The sequence below is a fragment of the Zalophus californianus genome, chromosome 5 (assembly GCF_009762305.2).
Source record: "Zalophus californianus isolate mZalCal1 chromosome 5, mZalCal1.pri.v2, whole genome shotgun sequence".
Taxonomy (NCBI): Eukaryota; Metazoa; Chordata; class Mammalia; order Carnivora; family Otariidae; genus Zalophus; species Zalophus californianus.
In genome coordinates, this window is record NC_045599.1 from 111,761,744 (window position 1) to 111,781,159 (window position 19,416).

General features: G+C 38.6%; 2 protein-coding genes across 7 annotated transcripts in view; one reads left to right on the forward strand and one right to left on the reverse strand.

The window, feature by feature from the left end:
- Positions 1-1,586: 1,586 nt before the first annotated feature.
- On the reverse strand, positions 1,587-9,377 carry LOC113929115 (zinc finger protein 182-like). Of its 4 annotated transcripts, none has more exons than XM_027605750.1 (5): positions 9,080-9,377; positions 7,039-7,083; positions 6,170-6,296; positions 5,783-5,878; positions 1,587-3,032 (listed from the first exon to the last, which is right to left on the reverse strand). In XM_027605750.1, exons 2-5 carry the CDS (start codon positions 7,051-7,053, stop codon positions 2,116-2,118), a joined length of 1,155 nt encoding a protein of 384 aa, XP_027461551.1. In that variant the 5' UTR covers positions 7,054-7,083; positions 9,080-9,377; the 3' UTR covers positions 1,587-2,115. The 4 variants fall into 4 exon arrangements, with proteins under 4 accessions (XP_027461551.1, XP_027461553.1, XP_027461552.1 ...); XM_027605752.1 differs by having other exon boundaries at positions 6,170-6,312; XM_027605751.1 differs by having other exon boundaries at positions 6,170-6,336.
- Positions 9,378-9,617: 240 nt separating this feature from the next.
- LOC113929001 (zinc finger protein 300) overlaps positions 9,618-19,416 on the forward strand; it is a 31,239-nt gene continuing 21,440 nt past the window's right edge. The window contains exon 1 of one of the 3 annotated variants that reach the window (XM_027605469.1): positions 9,618-9,829. The gene's annotated coding sequence lies outside the window, so the exon portion shown is untranslated. Of the gene's footprint in view, positions 9,830-19,156; positions 19,247-19,416 lie in introns of those variants that run through there. The other 2 variants (XM_035727793.1, XM_027605470.1) reach the window with 2 other exon arrangements.

A 19,416-nucleotide genomic window follows, 5' to 3' on the forward strand; every position in this document is an offset into this window, starting at 1 on the left:
TAATACAGAAACAATGCAGGGCAGTGATTGCAGCCCCATACCCTTGTGAGAATGAAACAGAATGATGCATGCAACCCCCACAGGCCAATCTCCCTACATCAAAGCGCTGATCACAGTGAACTGTTTCCTTAACTGTTTAATTACAATGGGAACTCCAATTATACCCTTGGAAAATACAAAAATAGCTAACAACTTATGAGCACCATACATATATTATATTGTATAATCCTTGCAATAGCCCAAGAAATCATGGCACGATTCTAATTCACAGAAAAGAATACGAGGCTCAAAGCAAATCCAGAATCTAGATCTAGCTGGCTCCAGAACAAGAGCTCTCACACCACCTCTTGTATGTTTCCTGTCTGTATTCCTAAATCTCTATTAAAACTCACTTCCAAAGAATGAAGTTCCATCTTGAATTAATAAATAAGGAACAAGTTGATTTCTAATGCTGTAGATAGTCATATGTAAATTTGCAGGATATCTCCACAAATTTTAATTTAAAAAAAAAATGAAGGATTCTCTGGGGCGCCTGGGTGGCTCAGCTGGTTAAGCATCTGCCTTCAGCTCAGGTCATGATCTCAGGGTCCTGGGATTGAGCCCCACGTCGTGCTCCCTGCTCAGCGGGAAGCCTGCTTCTCCCTCTCCCTCTGCTGCTCCCCCTGTTGTGTGCTCTCTCTGTCAAATAAATAAAATCTTAAAAAAAAAAAAAGAATGATCCTCTCTGAAAAAAGTCCCTACATTTCTGAATTGTAAAATCCTTATTTAAGTAGTTCTTACTATTCTATCACAAGGTGAATTAGGAAATGCCAAATAGACAGAAATTGTGCACAGTAAAATGAACCCCCAAACATATTGTTGGGTTATGGAGTACTTAAAATTTGTATCTTCAGCTTTATGAAGTAATCCAGTGAAAAAGAGCAGTAGTGTATGTATTAGGGCTAGGGCTTAGGCTAGACGTAGCCTATATAGACTAGGCTAGACATAGCCATATAGACATAACAAAATGTCATAAACTGGGGAGCTTAAGAAACAGAAATCTATTTTCTCACACTTCTGGAGGCTGGAAGTCCAAGATCAAGGTGCCAGCACAGTTGGTTTCCTCTGAGGCTACCCTCCTGCTGCCTCTTCACAGGGTCTTTCCTCTGTCACCTGCATCCCTAGTGTCCTAATCTCTTCTTATAAGGACACCAGTCAGATTGGAGTAGGGGCCAGCCTAATGGCCTCATTTTAACTTCATTGCGCTTTAGAGGCCCTATCTCCAAATACAGTCACACTCTTAGGTACTGGGCATTAGGGCTTTAATTAGGGAAGACAATAACAGTATGTAAGAAGAGGGTAATTTAGTCACCAAAAATAATTATTTAAATCATAGTGAACGTTGTAAGAAGCCATGGCTATTTTCTTTTGCTCATTCTCATATATCTATGTCGTATGTACGTATGAACAACACCACCTTTTCATATACTTTCATTGATCAAAATGAGAAGTCATATACGTGTGTGTGTATATATACACACACATAACCACACACATATGTACTAGCAAGGAACAGGAAAAAAAGTTAATTTTACACTTCAGAATCTTTTTAATTGAAGTACAGTTGACATATAATATTAGTTTTAAATTCTTCTCGAATGACATATTTTCTGTTAAATAGAAGAAAAATAGTATTTTTCTATGTGGAAGATCTTGGTAGATGGCATTGTACATGTAATACTTATTTTATATTCATATTTATGTTAACTTCACATATACAATTCCAATATATGTTTTATGTTATGTGGCATATAACATATTATAATACAACTAGGAATATAATGCTTTCATACTGTGCAAATTGCCCACATATGCTTTTCTAATTTTGTTCTGACTAGTCCACTTACTAATATTCCAAAGGTCTTTGTAGGCCATAGTGAGCGTTCATCCTTCAACGGGGTGTACTTCCTGTAATATCTTTGAGAAATGTTTTGGCATCACATGTGGAATATGATTTCTACAGAAACATAGCTACATACTTTAAAAATATGTTGACTAGGCTTGCCTTCTTGATACATACTAAGATTTGATTTCTACTGAGGCTTTTATTTGTAGATATTCCCATATTAGTTTCTTTTAAGGAATTTTTTCTTGATGAGTCCTTTTATGTCGACAGAAGGCTGAGCTATGTCTGAAGGCTTTTCCACATTGATTGCATTTGTAGGGCTTTTCTCCTGTGTGAGTTCTGTGATGTATAATGAGGTCAGACTTCTCAGAAAAGGCTTTTTTACACTCATTACATTCATAAGGTTTCTCCCCAGTATGGATTTTCTGATGTCTCATAAGGCATGACACTTCACTGAAAGCTCTCTCACACCTGGTACACACATAAGGTTTCTCTCCTGTGTGTATTCTCTGATGTACAAAGAGGTGTGACTTCATGCTGAAGGCTCTCCCACATTCATCGCACCCATAGGGTTTCTCTCCAGTATGAGTTCTCTGATGAATGTTGAGGTGTGATTTTTGGAAAAAGGCTTTCCCACACTCACCACATTCATAGGGTTTCTCCCCAGTGTGGATTCTCTCATGTTCGATGAGGTGTGACTTATGGGCGAAAGCTTTTCTACATTCAGTACACTCATAAGGTTTCTCGTGAGTATGGATCCTCAGATGGATAACAAGATTGGATTTCTTGCTGAAGGCCTTTCCACACTCCATACACACAAAGGGCTTTTCTCCTGTATGAGTTCTTTTATGTATAATGAGGTCTGACTTCTGGAAGAAGGCTTTCCCACATTCGCTACATTCATTCTTTCTTCTGTTACCACTAAATGAGCCTAAATAATTCAAACTCCTACCATAGGAGGCATATTTTTGGAGTCTTTGTTTGGAAGAAACAAAGTCTGTGCTCAGAGGAAATATATTACTAAGTGCATTACATTTGTTGCCCTTTTCCGCAGTCACAGTTTCCTGGTCAATGAATGCAACATGTTTCAAAAGTGTTTCTTGGTTCTCTTGGTGTCTTTCCAAGGGGTCATCAAGTTGCCAGACTTCTACAAGAAAGCATAATTAGCTCTATGTTTGTGAATATTTCTGCTAATGTATTATGGCTTATAACTTTTCACCCTATTGTGAGATTGAGTCTTTACTTTAAGGCCTAGTATCCCTAACGAACAGAAATACCAAGGCTAAATGGAATCTATACCCCTGAGCTTTGTAAGAAAACCACAACTTAAAAAAAAAAAATCGTATTCGTAGAAACAGAAATAGAAAATATGACAAAGAACACAAATATATCTAGCTGTCTGCAAATAGGACTTTGCAAACTGGGAAGAAAAACAAAAATAATTGCAAGGTGCAATAAAAAGGAACAAAGGAGGACAGCTATTATGGGGTCAATAGGAAAAGCCCATCTAGAGAATTACAATGACTGGGTGAAATGGTGATCAGAGGAAATAAAGGAGAGATTGGATGAGGAACAGAGAGATCTGAGCTGGTGCCTCATTGACTCATTGTTGGATTGCTCTAGTTTAATCCTCACTTGTCTCTCTGCTTCCAATGTCTCTGAGCTCTTGTCTAGTCATCCATCAGCGTGAAATGGACTTGACAAAGCCATTGAGCCCACTTGCAAGCAGTAGCCAATGCTTCAAAAAGCCATAACAGTAATTTGTTCTTATATGGGTGTGAAGGCCCAGGAACCCATGTGTCCAGTAAGAGAGAAATAAGCCACAGGATAAGCCAAATACAAATGCCTCAGGGTTAGATTAACTATTGAATTCTCACTGCTGAGTGTGTCATCTTAGTCTATTAATAGTTCACAGATACTACATTAATCCTGACTTTTAAATACTCTCCCCCCTTTCTTCTCTACCTAGCACATATAGAAGAGGAATCACAGTTAAGAAAACAGGTACTAAGTCCAGATTACCAAGGTTTCAATCCTACCTCCATCACTAATTAGATATGTGGCAGAGGTCAAGTTCTTTGATCTCTTTGGGCCTCAACTTCCCTTTCTATAAAAAAAGGGATAATAATAGCACCTACCTGGTAGTGTTGTCATGAGAATTAAATGAGTCAATAGATATAAAGTACTCAGGATACTGCCTCACACATAATATGTTTTGTCAGTTAGATACCATTATTACACGTATTATTACTGACAACTATGTGCTTGCCACTTTTGCTTTACATTGTGTTTTCCAAATTTCTGGATTCTATTAATGTGGAGACGCTAAGCAGCAGATTTCTTACTCTGGACCTAAAATCCTAACTGTCTTCATTTTCATCTATTTTATAAACCTCTGACAGTACTTGACTACTGTTAAACTTATGCTATCTACATCCAGAGCAATAAAGTCATTCCCTGGCTCAGAATTCAATAATTCTCCTGAAGTTCCTAACCCAGTTCCTGACATATGAGCCATCAGTCTTTAAAGAAAGTGAGTAGATTTCTATTCTTTATCCAACACTGGCTCCCCAGAGGCTAGATTGGACACCTCTCCTAGGAAGATACACACATGGCCAAAACACACATGAAAATGTGCTCAACATCACTAGTCATTCAGTGCAAATCAAAACCATAAGATACCACTTCATACCCATTAGGACTGCTACTAGAAAAACAAAACAAAACAAAAAATAACAAGCGTCAGTGAGGATGTGGAAAACTGGAACTTTTGTGCACTGCTGGTGGGAATGTAAAATTGTATGGTAGCCGTGGGAAACATCACAGAAATTCCTTAAAAATGTAAACACAGAATTACCACATGGTCCAGCAAATTCACTTCTGGGTATATACCTAAAAGAACTGGAAGCAGGGGCTCAAATAGAAATTTGGACACCAACGTTCTTAGAAGCATTATTCACAGGAGCCCAAAGGTAGAAACAACTCAAATGTTCATTGCAAATAAATGGATAAACAAAATGTGGTATACACATACAACGGAGTATTCTTCAGCCCTAAAAATCAAATTCTATCACATGCCACAACATGGATGAACTTCGAAGATATACTAAGTAAAATAAATCAGACATAAAAGGACAAATACTGTTTGATTCCATTTGTATGAGGTATCCAGAAAGTAAGATTCTGAGCAAAGAAAGTAAGGTAGTGGTTAGCAGTAGGTAGCAGGGGAGGTAGGGCGGGGAGGTATAGTTTAACGGGTGCAGAGTCTTGGCTGGTGGTGATGAAGAGTTCTGGAGACGGATGGTGGTGATGGTGCACATCAACGTGAATGTACTTAATGCCGCTGAACCGTACACTTAAAAATAGTAAATTCTATGGTATGTATATTTTGCAAAAATTAAAAAAAGGCAAAAAAACTTCTCAAAGTCTTAAATGAAGTTGGTTAAGAATCACAGGCAGAATATACCTGGAAGGGAAAATGTCACTCTCTAATAGCCATGCAGAGAAGAGCATTAATGTGGGAAGGTGATATATGGAAATGGCATTCAGGTAAATAAGAACTTATGTCAACCATCCCAGTTGTTTTCAAAGGGCCAAGGGCTTTAAGAAGAGAGTCCTGAAGAATATTTTTCAAAGATGCCAACCCTTACTGATCAACTGTGATCTTTTAAAAAATTTTCTTTTAAATTCCAGTAAATATATAGTGTTACATTAGTTTCAGGTATACAATATAGTGATACAACAGTACCGTATATTACTCAGGGCTCATGACAAGTATACTCTTAATCCCCTTCACCTATTTCACCCATCCTCCCACTATCTCTCCTCTGGTAACCATCAGATCAACTGTGATCTTAATTGCATTCACTTCCATCCAGAGTCCTTTACCTAACCCACCTGCATAGTTCCAATTTGGGATTTCTCTCTCCACCATCCATGGTTCTTCACCTTGTTCCAACTTGTGGATCACAGATGGCTTTGTGGTTTGATATCCTGTTAATGGGAAATGATAGAGGATTTGGACCTAGCTACCTGGGCTTCAGGTCCTTTGAACTCTGAACTTCATCAGGGACTGCCTGATGAAGGTGCCCATTTGTACCTGAAAAAGAGAGGTCTTTAAACAAACTTGAAGCCATACCTCCCAAAGACTGTCAATCTTAGATCTACTAAGACCCAGAGCCATACTTGTAAAAGTACTTCAAAGGGCTGATTATTTGGAGCAACTGAGAAAGGTAAGGTAGTTAACTAAGCATATGCCAATCAACACTGGGAAATGGTCCTCACCCACTGAGATAAGGTTGATATAGTTCTCTAGCATCACATCCCTGTATAGATTCCTCTGGGGAAGGTCCAGATACTGCCACTCCTCCTGGGTGAAATCCACAGCCACGTCCTTGAATGATACTGGTCCCTGCAACAACACATTCCTATTCCAACTAAAGTCATCAGTACTGCACAAAATGGAAAAAAAAAAAAAGCATGGCAACTTGTTTAAAGCATGCTCATTATTTGACAATGCTTCCTAAAATTTGGCCCCATTTCATTTTGGGTGATAGTATACTAATTTGGTCTCATTCTGTTTCTCCTGCACTATGCTTTGATGCCCATTTGTCTAATCTTATGATCCATTTTGTGGGTAACACAAAAATCATATTTGAAACATTTTACACTGAATATTCATTATTCATTAGGCCATTCTTTCATTAAGTCATTAAGCAAACATTTACTTAACACCCCATACATGTCCAGAACTGATTGTCCTAGATGCAAAGGACCAAATATCAGAATCTGATCCAATTTGCCAAGGGACAGAAAAGATGCTCACTTGGTATCAAGTTATACAAAGAGAAGGCAGCACTGTTCAAAATGCTCTTGATAAGTTTTTTTTTTCAACAAAGTATTTTAATTGTCAATGTTTAAATTAACAATGTACTAAATAGTTTTGCTATTTTTCATTTTCCTATACTTATATGACCAACAGTAAGAGGATTTAATGTTTTAACCAACATTTTTAAAGGTCACAGAACAACTATAACCAATATAAAAAAATCCTATTGATTATTAAGATTTCTTTGCATGATTTTAGCTCACACGGTCATTTTTACAGTCCTCCACTACTGTTCCTATTTAATGAATGGAACAAACTAACTCACCTGGGACTTGGTCATTTTCTGCAGCCTTTGGGTGAAGATAGAGATCTATGAAGACAGAGGTGGGGAAGAGATGGAGCCATGAGAGACCAGGTATGACTTGAAGATCCCAGAATCCCTGGTGTAACAAAGCCATACACAGCTGCCTCAACAGTTCAGTAGAGGAAACCACTCTGTTTGAGAATGTCTCCTGGGCCCTCCAGAACTCATTGTGAGAAAAACCACAGATTTGCACTAAGATTTAGCTGCAATACCATCTGTTGCAGCACTTTTTAACATACTGAAAAGTTGGAACAAATTAAGAAACTGGTAAAACAAACAGATATATACTCCAAAGATAAAGTAATTTACAGTCATCAAAAATGATGTTGCCAAATATTTATCAATATGTAATGGCAGTTGGTGCATATCCTTCTCTGACCATTTAGTCACACCTTCTGTGGATTCTAACCAGGGCTGTAGGAACAGAGGTTGGAGTCGGAAGGTAGAAGGTACCAGCAACAGGTTCTCAGTGGGACCCAGGAACTGCAGAAGAGACACCAACAGACCCTGGACATATAATGTCCACATGGTGAGATTTGTGCCACAGTCTTTCTGGCATCTTTCCTGGGGAGCTGAGCTGCAGATCCCTGTGTTTTAAGCTAAGGGGGAGCAGAGGTCAGTTAAATGCTATGTTTTAGGTTGGGAGACATATAAATTATGAGTAGGAGATTTGGAGGAAAATATTTGGGCTTGAATTTACCTCTGGCTGTTTGACTTTGGGCAAGTCAGTCAACCTCACCTCTCTAGCCTCAGTAAAATTAGAAATCATATCTTTGTTATATCAGTGATTAAGGTAAGAAGCATATTTTGATTAAGGTAACAAACATATTTTACAAAACAACCTAACGTTAATATGTTAATGTGTGTGTGTGTGTCCACGCTGGCTGTTCCCTCTACCCAGCACACGCTTCTATTTCTTTCTTTTTTTTTTTAAGATTTATTTATTAGAGAGATAGACGGTGTGGGGGGGGAAGGAAGGGGCAGAGGGAGATGAAGAGAATCTCAAGCAGACCCCCAGCTGAGCATGGAGCCAGACACAGGGCTCCATCTCATGACCCTGCGATCATGACCTGAGCAGAAACCAAGAGTCAGATGCTTAACCAGACTGAGTTACCCAGGCACCCCCACTCTTCTATTTCTTCAAGTCTTTACTCAAAAATCACCAAGGAGGCCTCCGCTGTCTACCTAAGTTAAATTTAATCCCCCCCCATTTCCCTTACCCTGATCTACTTTTTCTTTGTGTGTAAGTTCTAATGTATAATTTACTATCTAATATACTATGATTGTGCTTATTGTTAACTGACTGTCTCTACTTACTAAAACTAAAATTTCATAAAGGCAGGGGGTTTGATTCAGTACTGTATATTCAGTACTGTATCCCCAGCACTAGAAACAGTGTCAGGTTCATGGATGCCCAATAAATAGTCATTTAAAAAAATACAGTCATCTGTAGTAAATTTCATAAAACAATCCTTATCACAAGGAAATACACATGTGCTATTTTACAGTATTTTATCTATTTTATTTAAGTGTCTGCTTACTGTAGAATTCCATTCATGTGATGTTCTGCAAAGGCGAAACTAACCTATAGAGATAGAAATTGGAAACTGGTTGGTTCTTAAGCAGGTGGGGGTAGGAGTTGACTAAAAAGGAGCAGAACTTTCTGGGGGATTAAAATGTTTGATGGGGGTGGTATTTACACATGTGCATCAACAAATTTTACACTTTTGTTCTCTGTAAATTATATGCAAATCATTCTGTGTAAATTATATCCGACCTAAAAGTACTGGCAAATAAAAATACTAGTCTTGGCTCATTAAACAGATTTCACCACCCATACTTCATCGGGTTGCAGCCGATGGTTTGGAAAGCTGACTTAGAGGGTTGCTGTAAGGGTTAAAGGTTAGATGCCTTTGGAAAAGCAGGCAGCACTCCACCTGGAACATTTCAGACCTTCAGTAAAGCTTGGTTCTCTTTCCACACCCCGGAGGGCGCTCCTCACCTTGGTGTCCACCACTTGGCGCGCACTGGCACGGCTGGATGCGCTCCAGGGACGACACCTGAAGCGCGACACCAGCAAGAACGCAGTCCCGGGACCCCGCCCACTCTGGGCTCACGGACCCAGGTTGAGGAGGGTCACTGTAGCTTTTGACATCTCGATCCTCGCCTACTCCAAAGTCCTGCTGAATCCTATTGTTCTTTCCCCACCTCCCCGAGCCCGCGCCCACTTCCTCGGCGCACCTCCAGCCCCGACGAAGACCAACCGGGTGCGGTGCTTAGCGCCTCCGGACTCACCCCCATCCCCCGGACACTGCAGTGAGGACAGGAAGGGCACACATGCGCGGAAGGGGGCGCCGCGCGCGCGCGCGCGGGGCTCGCAAGAGCCTGTTGCCTTCGACTGCAAAATACATCTCCCAGAATGCCTGCGCTGCGACTCTGCACATGCGCAGCGAGAGGCCGGGAGCGCGTAGGGCTTCCGGGCTCATTGCACCTGTTTCCAGCACTACGCCCCGCCCCCCCACCTCCCCCGGTCTCCAAGCCCTTACTCCAAAAAGACCCGCATAGAAGGTCTAACGCGCGCGCACAGAGCCTCGAGCCTAGCGACAGAGGCAAGACCTACAACGTTTCGAGAATTTTACCAGGCCTGAGCACGTTTCACTAAAGGTTTGAGGACTTAACTCTGGAATTTGAGTTTGAGCCCAAAGCCTTTCGGATTTTTGTGTTCAGCCTTTCTGCTTCTCTGAATGGACCTGTGAGTATAACGTTTTGAGCAAAGGGGAAATACGTCTCAGAGATTTCACTAGAATGCCTGTAAATCAAAACTAACAATGGCATATTTTCTAAGAACACACAAATTAATTTCGATTACACAAATATGAAGACCAATAGCTAACTCGTCTGAGTAATAGTAAAAAGAAAAACTTGGAAAAAAACCTAGGGACAGTTTTCCTCCACAGGGCAGTTCGATGTTATGAAGACACTGTTGCTCCAGATTGATCTAGTGCAACATTAATCAGTGTCCTGATAGGTGTCCATAGATATTTTTTTGAATGATCACCTTCCATGTTGTGCCAGTTTCCATATGGCTTAAAAGTTATAACAAAAAGAAATACCTATAAAGCATTTACTTGGAGTAAAGAATATGGCTGGCAAAATAGAGATTTTGTCCTTGGTTACCGAAGGTAGCCTCTAGATTCTTGGAATTTCCCCAATAATATCCCTGGTGGGCCCTGATAATTCATCCTACCTAGATGATTCATGGTGGGTCCCTAGATAGTTGACACCAAGAAGATGACTCAGGGTAGGGGCTGGCCACTCCACAAAGACCATGTGACTAGAGAGTTGGGGTTTTGAATCACAAGATACATTTGTATACGTGCTGCCTAAGCGAGCACCCAAGATACATTTGGAGGACCTCTTGACCTCCAGGGAGTGAAGCAGGGTTGGAGATTGAGTTCAGCTTGAAGGCCCGTGATTCAGTCATTCGTTCCTAGATAATGAGACCTCAATAAAAACTCTGGACATTGAGCTCAAGTGAACTTTCCTGGTTAGCAATATTATATGTATTGTCATACATTGATGTGCTTGGAGGGTATGACATCCCGACTCAACACAGCGAGAACAACAGAAGTTTCACTTTTGTAACCCTTTCAGATCTTACACTATGAGTCTCTCCCTTTGGCTAGTTCTCATTCATATCCTAATGCTATAATAAATCTGTAATCATAAGTATAGTGCTTTCCTGAGTTCTGTGAGTCATTGAAGTGAATTATCAAAGTATCAGAGGGAGTACTGGAAACTCCTGGATTTTTAGCTCACTAGCCAGAGTAGCCCAGAGTGGGGCCTGAGAACTCCTGGGCTTCTGGCTGGGTGACCGAAGTGAGGGCAGTCTTATGAAGACCTGTGAAGTTTGGCCCAATTCCAGCTGGTTGGTGTCAGAAATCACTGAGACTATGTATTTTGCGTGATTCTAGGTGCTTTAAATATATTAACTGATTTAATACTTCCTAACAACTCTATGAAGCAGATTCTATTAACCTCATTTTAGGCATGAAGGAATTGAAATCTACAGATTAATCCATTTACTGGGGGACACACAGCTAGTTAGTGGGAGAGCAAGGCAGAATGGCTGTAGATCACGGGTTGTGAACTGCCACTCTCAGGCCACCTCGGGCAGCTGCCTGTTTTTGCACTCTGTGACCATAGGATGTTTTCTTACATTTGTAAATGACTGGAAAAAAATTAAAAGAATAGAGTTGTGTTTGGGTCTTAGTTTATAAAAAGCGACTGCATGATGACACAGAGAGGTCAGTGTCATTGAAAGAAAAGTTTAATATTACTCAAAGTTACCCTAGAAATGGGAGGCAGGGTCAAAGTTTCTGGGTCCCAATTCCACTGAGAGGGTTCCCCACTCCAAAAATAAGCAATTCTCTGACATCAGCCAGGTGTCCTACAGTTTAACTCAATTCTACCACATCTCCTGGGAGATAGCATCTGATCCCACAGATTAAGGGTTCACTCCTACAAGACTGACACCCCTCTCCACTTCAGACCCCTCGCCTAGCCGGAAGCCCAGGTTATTATATGCTTCTGACCCACCAGCTACAGAATGAAGGTTCCCCAGTTCCTTAAACTACAGATGCCAGTAACAAGTCTAGTTGTTACTTGTAGTTCTGACTGGCTATAAATCAGAGGTTCCCACTACCCTTTCCTTGGGTTCAATTAATTTGGTAGAACCACTCATAGAACTCAAGCATTTTACTTACTAGATTACTGATTTATTATAAAAATATATGACTCAGGAACAGCTAAATGGAAGACATATGGAGGGCAGGTATGGGGAAAAGGTGTGGAGCTTCCGTGCTCTCTGAACAAGTCACTCTGTCCACATCCCCACATGTTCACCAACCTGGAAGCTCTTCAAACCCTGTCCTTTGGTGTTTTATGGAAGCTTCATTACATAGGTATGATTGATTAAATCACTGGCCATTGGTTATTGATTCAACTTCCAGCCCCTATCCCATCCCTAAAGATCAGGGGGTGGGACTGATAATTTCACCCCTGTATTCTTGGTTGGTTGCCCTGGCAACCAGCCACCATCTTTAGGTGCTTTCCACAAGTCACATCAGTAATGTAAACCCAGTTGTGGTGGAAAAGGGCTATTATGAATAATAAGACACCCATTTCACCTTTATGGCTCTAAAGCAATTTCAGAAACTGAGGGCAGGAGACCAATAGGATGACAAAAGATGCTCCTTGTCATTCCAGAAATTCCAAGGCTTTTGGAAGCTGTGAGCCAGGAACCATTGACAATACCATATATATATGAGAAATATATTTTGGTCATCTGAGTGACCAAATATGTTTTTCTTATAGATTATAGTATCACACAGGGCCACAGAGAGAAGCACCAGTGTTAGGAGGCCTTTTATTTATTTATTTATTAAAGATATGAGTGCTTTCTTTCCTTTTTTTTTAAATTCTAGTATAGTTAATATGCAGTGTTATATTAGTTTCAGGTGTACAATATGGTGATTCAACAATTCCATACATCACCTAGTGCTCATCACTACAAATGCACTACAGACCATAGCCTTTACTGGCATTTTCATGGGAAAGGATAGGCAGAACAGGGTAAACAGTTTAGGATTGGCTGGTTTGAATAATTCTGCTGGGCTTTGGGACATTGGGATTGTCCTTAATTTTCTATTACCTGGCCCTGGATTGATTTAGGGCAGGGGAATATTAGCTTGGTGTGTGACTATTAGATAAAGCAGGTGGTTAGGAGTATGGACTTGGGATTGGCTGGTTTACCTATGAGAGGAGTGCTGTCAGGCAAGTTATCACAATAGGAATTAACTAGTTCTGGGAGTTTCCCCAGTGAGCAAACATTCCCCCCACCCCAGGAGGTCAAAACATTGCAACAGAGAGAAAATTAAAAATGTGGTTAATATAAAATAGTATCTCAAGATACATGAACATTATGTGAAATTCTAATTTTAGTGTATATAAACCTTATATTATTGGAACACAGCAACATTTATTATTGTCTGTGGCTGCTTTTATTCTACGACAGTGGAGTTGACTTATGAGAGAAGGCATGTGGCCTGCAAAACCTAAATTCTTTACTGTTTGGCCTTTTACTAAAAAAAATTTGTCAACCTCTGCTCTGTAGTAAATACCCTTAATCTGTATGAAATACTGCATAAAAATGAAAATGTAAAATTATAAACGTTTTAAAAATATAAGGCTATATGTACTGAATCTTTGGGTGGGGAGACTCTTTAACATGCTACTATTGTAAGGAAAATAGATTCAATTATGGAAAATATTAAAACTTTCTATGGTAAAAAACAATTATAAAGGTACTTCCACTTCTAGGCAGATGGAGTAGATACAGTTTTCCCTACTCCCTCTGCTAAGGAAGAGCTCAGAATTCTATACATCTAACATCATTGTTTTCTGGCTTTCATAGTTTCTATTGAAAAGTCAGTTAGAAATCTTAGTCTTTAAAGGGAATATGTCTGTTTTCCTCTGAATACTTTTAAGATTTTCAGCTTTTTTCTTTTTTTAATACTTTTTATAAAAGATTTTATTTATTTATTTGACAGAGAAAGACACAGCGAGAGAGGGAACACAAGCAGGGGGAGTGGGAGAGGGAGAAGCAGGCTTCCCACTGAGCAGGGAGCCCGATACGGGGCTCGATCCCAGGACCCTGGGATCATGACCTGAGCTGAAGGCAGACACTTAATGACTGAGCCACCCAGGTGCCCCTCAGCTTTTTTCTTTTTTAAAGAACATTTTTATTGATATATAATTCACCCATTTAAAGTGTATAATGTAGTGGCTCTTAGTATAGTCACTGATACGCGCAACCATTGCCACAATCAATTTTAGAACATTGTTAGCACTTCGAAAAGAAACCCTGTGCCCTTTAGCTATTACTCCACTATTCACCATATCCTGTGCCCCAAGCAACCACTAGTCTACTTTCATTCTCTATAGATTTGCCTATTCTATTTATATTTTCATTTAAATGGAATCATATTACATGTACTCTTTTATGATTGGCTTCTTTCCCTTAATGTAATATATTCAAGGTTCACCCATGTGGTAGCATTTATCTGTGCTTCATTCTTTTTTATGGCTGAATAATATTCAATTGTATGTAGGTACCATGCTTTCTTTATCCATTCACCATTTGATGGACATTTGGCTTCTTTGTACCTTTTTTAAAAAAGATTTACTTATTTATTTTAGAGAGAGAGAGTGCGAGGTCAGGGGGGCAGAGGGAGAGAGAAACTCCAGCAGACTCCATGCCCAGCACAGAGCCCAAGGCAGGGCTCTATCTCACGACTCTCAGATTACTACCTACGCTGAAACCAAGAGTTGGATGTTCAACCTGACTGCGCCACCCAGGTGCCCGTTTGTACCTTTTGACTTTTATGATTAATTATGTAAACAGTGTATACATTTTGGTGTGGATATACCACTTTCAGTTGTTTTGGTTAGATTCCTGGCAGTGGAATTACTGGGTCAAATAGTAATTCTATGTTTAACCATTTGAGAAACTGCCAAGTTTTTTCCGAAGTGGCTACACAATTTTACATCCCCACCAGCAGTGTATGAGGGTTCTGATTTTACCACATCATCACTAACATTTGTTATTGTCTGACTTTTTGATGCTAGCCATCCTAGTGGGTGTGAAGTGGTATCTCATTGTGGTTTTGATTTGCATTTCCCTGATGACTAATAATGTCAAGCATTTTTCATGTGTTTGTTGGCTATTTGCATAAAGTGTAAGGTAAGGGTCCGATTTCATTCTTTGTCATGTGCCTAGCAAATTTTCCAGGACCATTTGTTGAAAGAACAGTCCTTTCCTCATTGAATCATCTTGCCACCCCTGTCAAAAACCACTTGAATATAGGTGTATGGGTTTATTTCTGGACTCTCCATTCTGTTCTCTTGATCTATATGTCTACCCATATTCTAGTACCACATTATTTTGACTACCATGATTTTGTAGTAATTTTTGAAATCAGGAAGTGTAAGCCCTCCAAACTTTGTTTTTTTTCAAGGTTGTTTTAGCTATTCTGGGTCTCTTGCAATTCCATATGCATTTAAGGATCATCTTTTCCATTTTTGCAAAAGAAGCCACTGAATTTTGATAGGAATTTCATTGAATCTGTAGATGTCTTTGGGGAATATTGCATCTTAAAAATATCAAGTTTCCCAATAAAAGATTGCATATTACCTTTCCTTTTGCTTAGGTCTTTAATTTTTTTTCAGCAATGTTTTTGTAGTTTTCAATGTAGAAGTGTTGTATTTGTTTGGTTTAATTTATTCCTTTGGAAACTATTATAAATAGAGTGGTTAACTTAATATCCTTTCTGAATTGTTCATTGATATTGTATAGAAATACCACTTACTTTTTATGCTGATCTTCTGTCCCGCAACTTTAATGAATTCCTTTATTAGCTTTAATAGTTTGTATGTGAGGCAGGAGGGGGATTTTTTTTTTAACACTAAGATTACCTGTGTTAGTGTTACCTGTGAATGGATACAGTTTTACCTGTGAATGGATACAGTTTTACATCTCTCTTTCTAATTTGGATGCCCTTTATATCTTTTTTTTGGCTAATTTCTCTGGCTGGAATTTCAACACAATGTTGAATAAAGGGCTGAAAGAAAGCATCCTTGTTCTATGCTTATCTTAGGGGAAAAACTTTTAGTCCTTTACCACTGAATATAATATAATGTTACCTGTCAGTTATTCATAAGTGGACTTTATCATGTTTAGCAGGTTTCTTTCTGCTCCTAGTTTGTTGTGTTTTCGTCATGAAAGGGTATTGGATTTTGTAAAATACTTTTTCTGCATTAATTGAGATGGCGAGATGATCGTGATTTCATCCCCCTTGATTCTTAATGTACGTTGATAGATTTTTTTAATGATGAGTGACCCTTATTTCTAGGATAAATCCCACTTTGGTTAAGGTATATAATCCTTTTAATATGCTGTATTTGGTTTGATAACATTTTGTTGAGGATTTTTCTCATATATATTCATAAGAGATACGGGTTTGTAGTTTTCTTGTGGTGTCTTTGTCTGGCTTTTGTATCACTTCACACCCACTAGGATGGATAGCATCAAAAAGTCAGATAATATTGGAAGGTTTGAAAATAATTTTCATTAATTCTTTAAGCGTTTTGTAGAATTTGCCAGTTAAGCCATCTGGTTCTGAGCTTTTCTTTGATGGGAGGTTTTTGCTTACTGATTCAGTCTATTCGTTATAAGTCTGTTATAGGACTGTTCTGTTTCTTTTTGAATCAGTTTCAGTAGTTTGTGTGCTTCTAGGAATTTATCCATTTTCTAGGTTATCTAATTTGTTGGTATATAATTGTTCATCGTATCCTTATAATCTTTTTCATCTGTAGTTCTGTATTAATGTCCCCACCATCATACAGTTAACTTTTGAGCAACATCGGGTTTAGGGGAAACTACCCACGCCCCATGCAGTTGGAAATCCATATATAACTTTTCACTCCTCCAATATGTAACTAATAGCCTACTGTTGACTAGAAGCCTTACCAATAACAGTTGATTAACACATGTTTTGTATGTTGCATGTGTTATATACTGTTCTTAAAGTAAGCTAGACAAAAGAAAGTGTTACTAAGAAAATCATTGTGAAAATACATTTACAGTAGTGTACTGTATTTGTTGAAAAAAATCTGCATATAAGTGGACCCATGCAGTTCAAACCCATGTTGTTCAAGGGTCAACTGTGTATGATTTTAGTAATTTGGGTCTTTGTTTCTTAGTCAGTCTAGTAAAAGGTGTGTGAATGTTGTTGATCTTTCAAAGAAACAACTTTTGGTTTTGTTGATGATTTCCATTGTTCTTCTTCTCTATTTTGTTTATTTCCACTCAAATCTTTATCATCTCCTTCCTTCTGCTAGCTCTGGGTTTAGTTTTCATGTCTTTTCTAGTTGCTTAAGGAGTAAAGTTAGGTAATTGCTTGCAATATTGCTTCTTTTTTTTTAAATGGAGGCATTTACAACTCTAAATTTCCATCCATACAGTGCCTTTGCTGTATCCCATAAGTTTTGGTATGGTGTGTTTATTTCATTTGTCTCCAAGTATTTTTAATTACCTTGTGATTTCTTCTTTTACCCATTGGTTAATAGTGTCCTGTTTAATTTCTACATATTTGTGGACTTTCCAGTTTTTCTTCTCATTAATTTCCAATTTCATTTCCTTGTGGTTGGAGAACATAGTTTATATGATGTCAGTTTTTTAAGATGTATTGGTACTTGTTTTGTAGCCTAGAATATGGTACATCCTGAAGAATGTTCCATGTGAACTTGAAAAAAATGAGTATTCTGCTGTTGCTGGGTGTAGTGTCCTATATGTCTGTTAGGTCTAGTGTAAGTGTTAATCGAGTTATTTCCTTAGATTTTATGTCTCTCTGTTCAGTCCATTATGTAAAGTATCTGTTGAAGTCTCCCACTATTACAGAACTGTGCATTTCTCCCTTAATAATGTCAATATTTGCCTCAGTATTTTTGGTCTTTGTTGTTTAGCACATAAACGTTTATAATTGTTAATCTTCTTGATGAATTGACCCTTTTATCAATATATAAAGACCTTTTTTACCTTGTAACAACTTCTGACCTTATGTCAGTTTTGTTTACAATAACATCATAAAGGTGAAGGTAAGGGGAGGGCAGAGTTGTAAAGGATCAGTGCTTTGTGTGCTGTTAAAACTAAGATGGTAATGATTCAAAGTAGTTTGTTGTACATTTAGAATGTTAATTGTAATTTCCGTAGCAACCAATAAGAAAATAACTAAAACATATTCAAAGAAATAAGCAGGGAATCAAAATAGTACACAGTAAAAAAAAAATACAAAAGAAGGCAGTATTGAGGGAATTGAGGCACACAAAAAAAGACACATAGAAACAAATAGCAAAACGACAGAAGTTCTTAACAGTAGTCACTTTAAATGTAAATGGATTAAATTAATGGATGGGAAAAAAGAAAACATGCTCCAGCTATATGCTCTCTCCAATTATATGCTGTTTTAGCAAGTAAGATGTTTTCATTTTCTTTGATAAATTTATAGAGTGAATCGAACTGGCCTAGATTTACATTTGCAGTATCTGCTGAACATTTTTTATAGATGAGCAAAGTCTAGTTTACAATTGGACAAGATATCAACAATTTTATATTGTCTTTAGTTTCATGAAAATCTTTATAAAGATGAAGCCAGTTTGACCTCCATTTTTCAATCCAAGAGTGAAGAGCTAGGGGATTTTTTTTTTCTTGTCATGATTTGATGTATCATCTGACATAGTCTTGAAAGCAGGATTGGCTCTACACTGTCAGGGGCCAACACATCTGTTATCAAATTTCTCCTTTTGTTTGTCCACAGGACATTTTAGTTGCAACATTTGAGTTTGGAAATGTAACTTTATTCAGTTTTATATATCAGTGAATAGAAGTATACAATAATACATGTTTAGGTTCTCTAATATAATTGGGCAGTCACTATTTTCAACTCAGCATCTGTGTCTTTTGGGGAGACAAAAACCCGTTTATTTATTTAGAAGTACTTGCTTGTCATCCTAGATTTGTTTCAGTCTCCATATGTGCTTTCACATCCCCTTCACCACCATGCCCAAGCCTGAATTCTTTTGCATATTGTGCAATTTGCTGTTGTAGTTATTTATCTCCCTAATCCAGGTGTCGATGGGTCTTTATATCTGTCATTAAAATAAGAGGCTTTTTTGGTGATATATGGGTCATGCTGTCGTTGGTATTATAATTGTTTTTATTTTCATTTGTGAACTCTTAAAAAACATGGTCACAGTACTTACAATATTAAAGAATAAACTAGCGCTATGTCCGTACAAAGTACAACAGTTAATCCACAAAGCCAAAGACTGTAAATGCTTATGAGTGCGATGCATTTAAGTTACATACTTAAGACGCATCACTCCTGAGTGATGCAACGATGGATAGGTAATTCATTATTATAAACCTCAATCAGGGCGCCAACATCAGAAACGGGGGGGGGGGCAGCAATAGTGACTAGGAAAGGCACAAAATCTATGCCTTATCCACTTGAGGTTAAAAACGATGTTGCTCACCGCCTTACTTTTTGAGGTACCTTATAGGTTTCACACTTTCCCTCAACTTTTCCCACCCACCTCCTCAAACCCGGACCTTTGAAGTCCAGGCGAGGGATTTCCTGGGACATTCCAGACAGACTTGGACGGTCGGTCACCCTTCCTCCGTCTCTCTTTTCCACTCGTTTCAGTTTTCTCTTTCAGTCT

What these genes read in the sequence shown, in the direction of transcription:
- LOC113929115 (XM_027605750.1), bottom strand. An exon ending in TATCAACCTTATCTCAGTGG is followed by an intron (nt 5,879 to 6,169) that starts GTGAGGACCATT and finishes TCCCATTAACAG; the next exon opens with GATATCAAACCACAAAGCCA. An exon ending in CCCAAATTGGAACTATGCAG is followed by an intron (nt 3,033 to 5,782) that starts GTGGGTTAGGTA and finishes GCTTTCTTGTAG; the next exon opens with AAGTCTGGCAACTTGATGAC.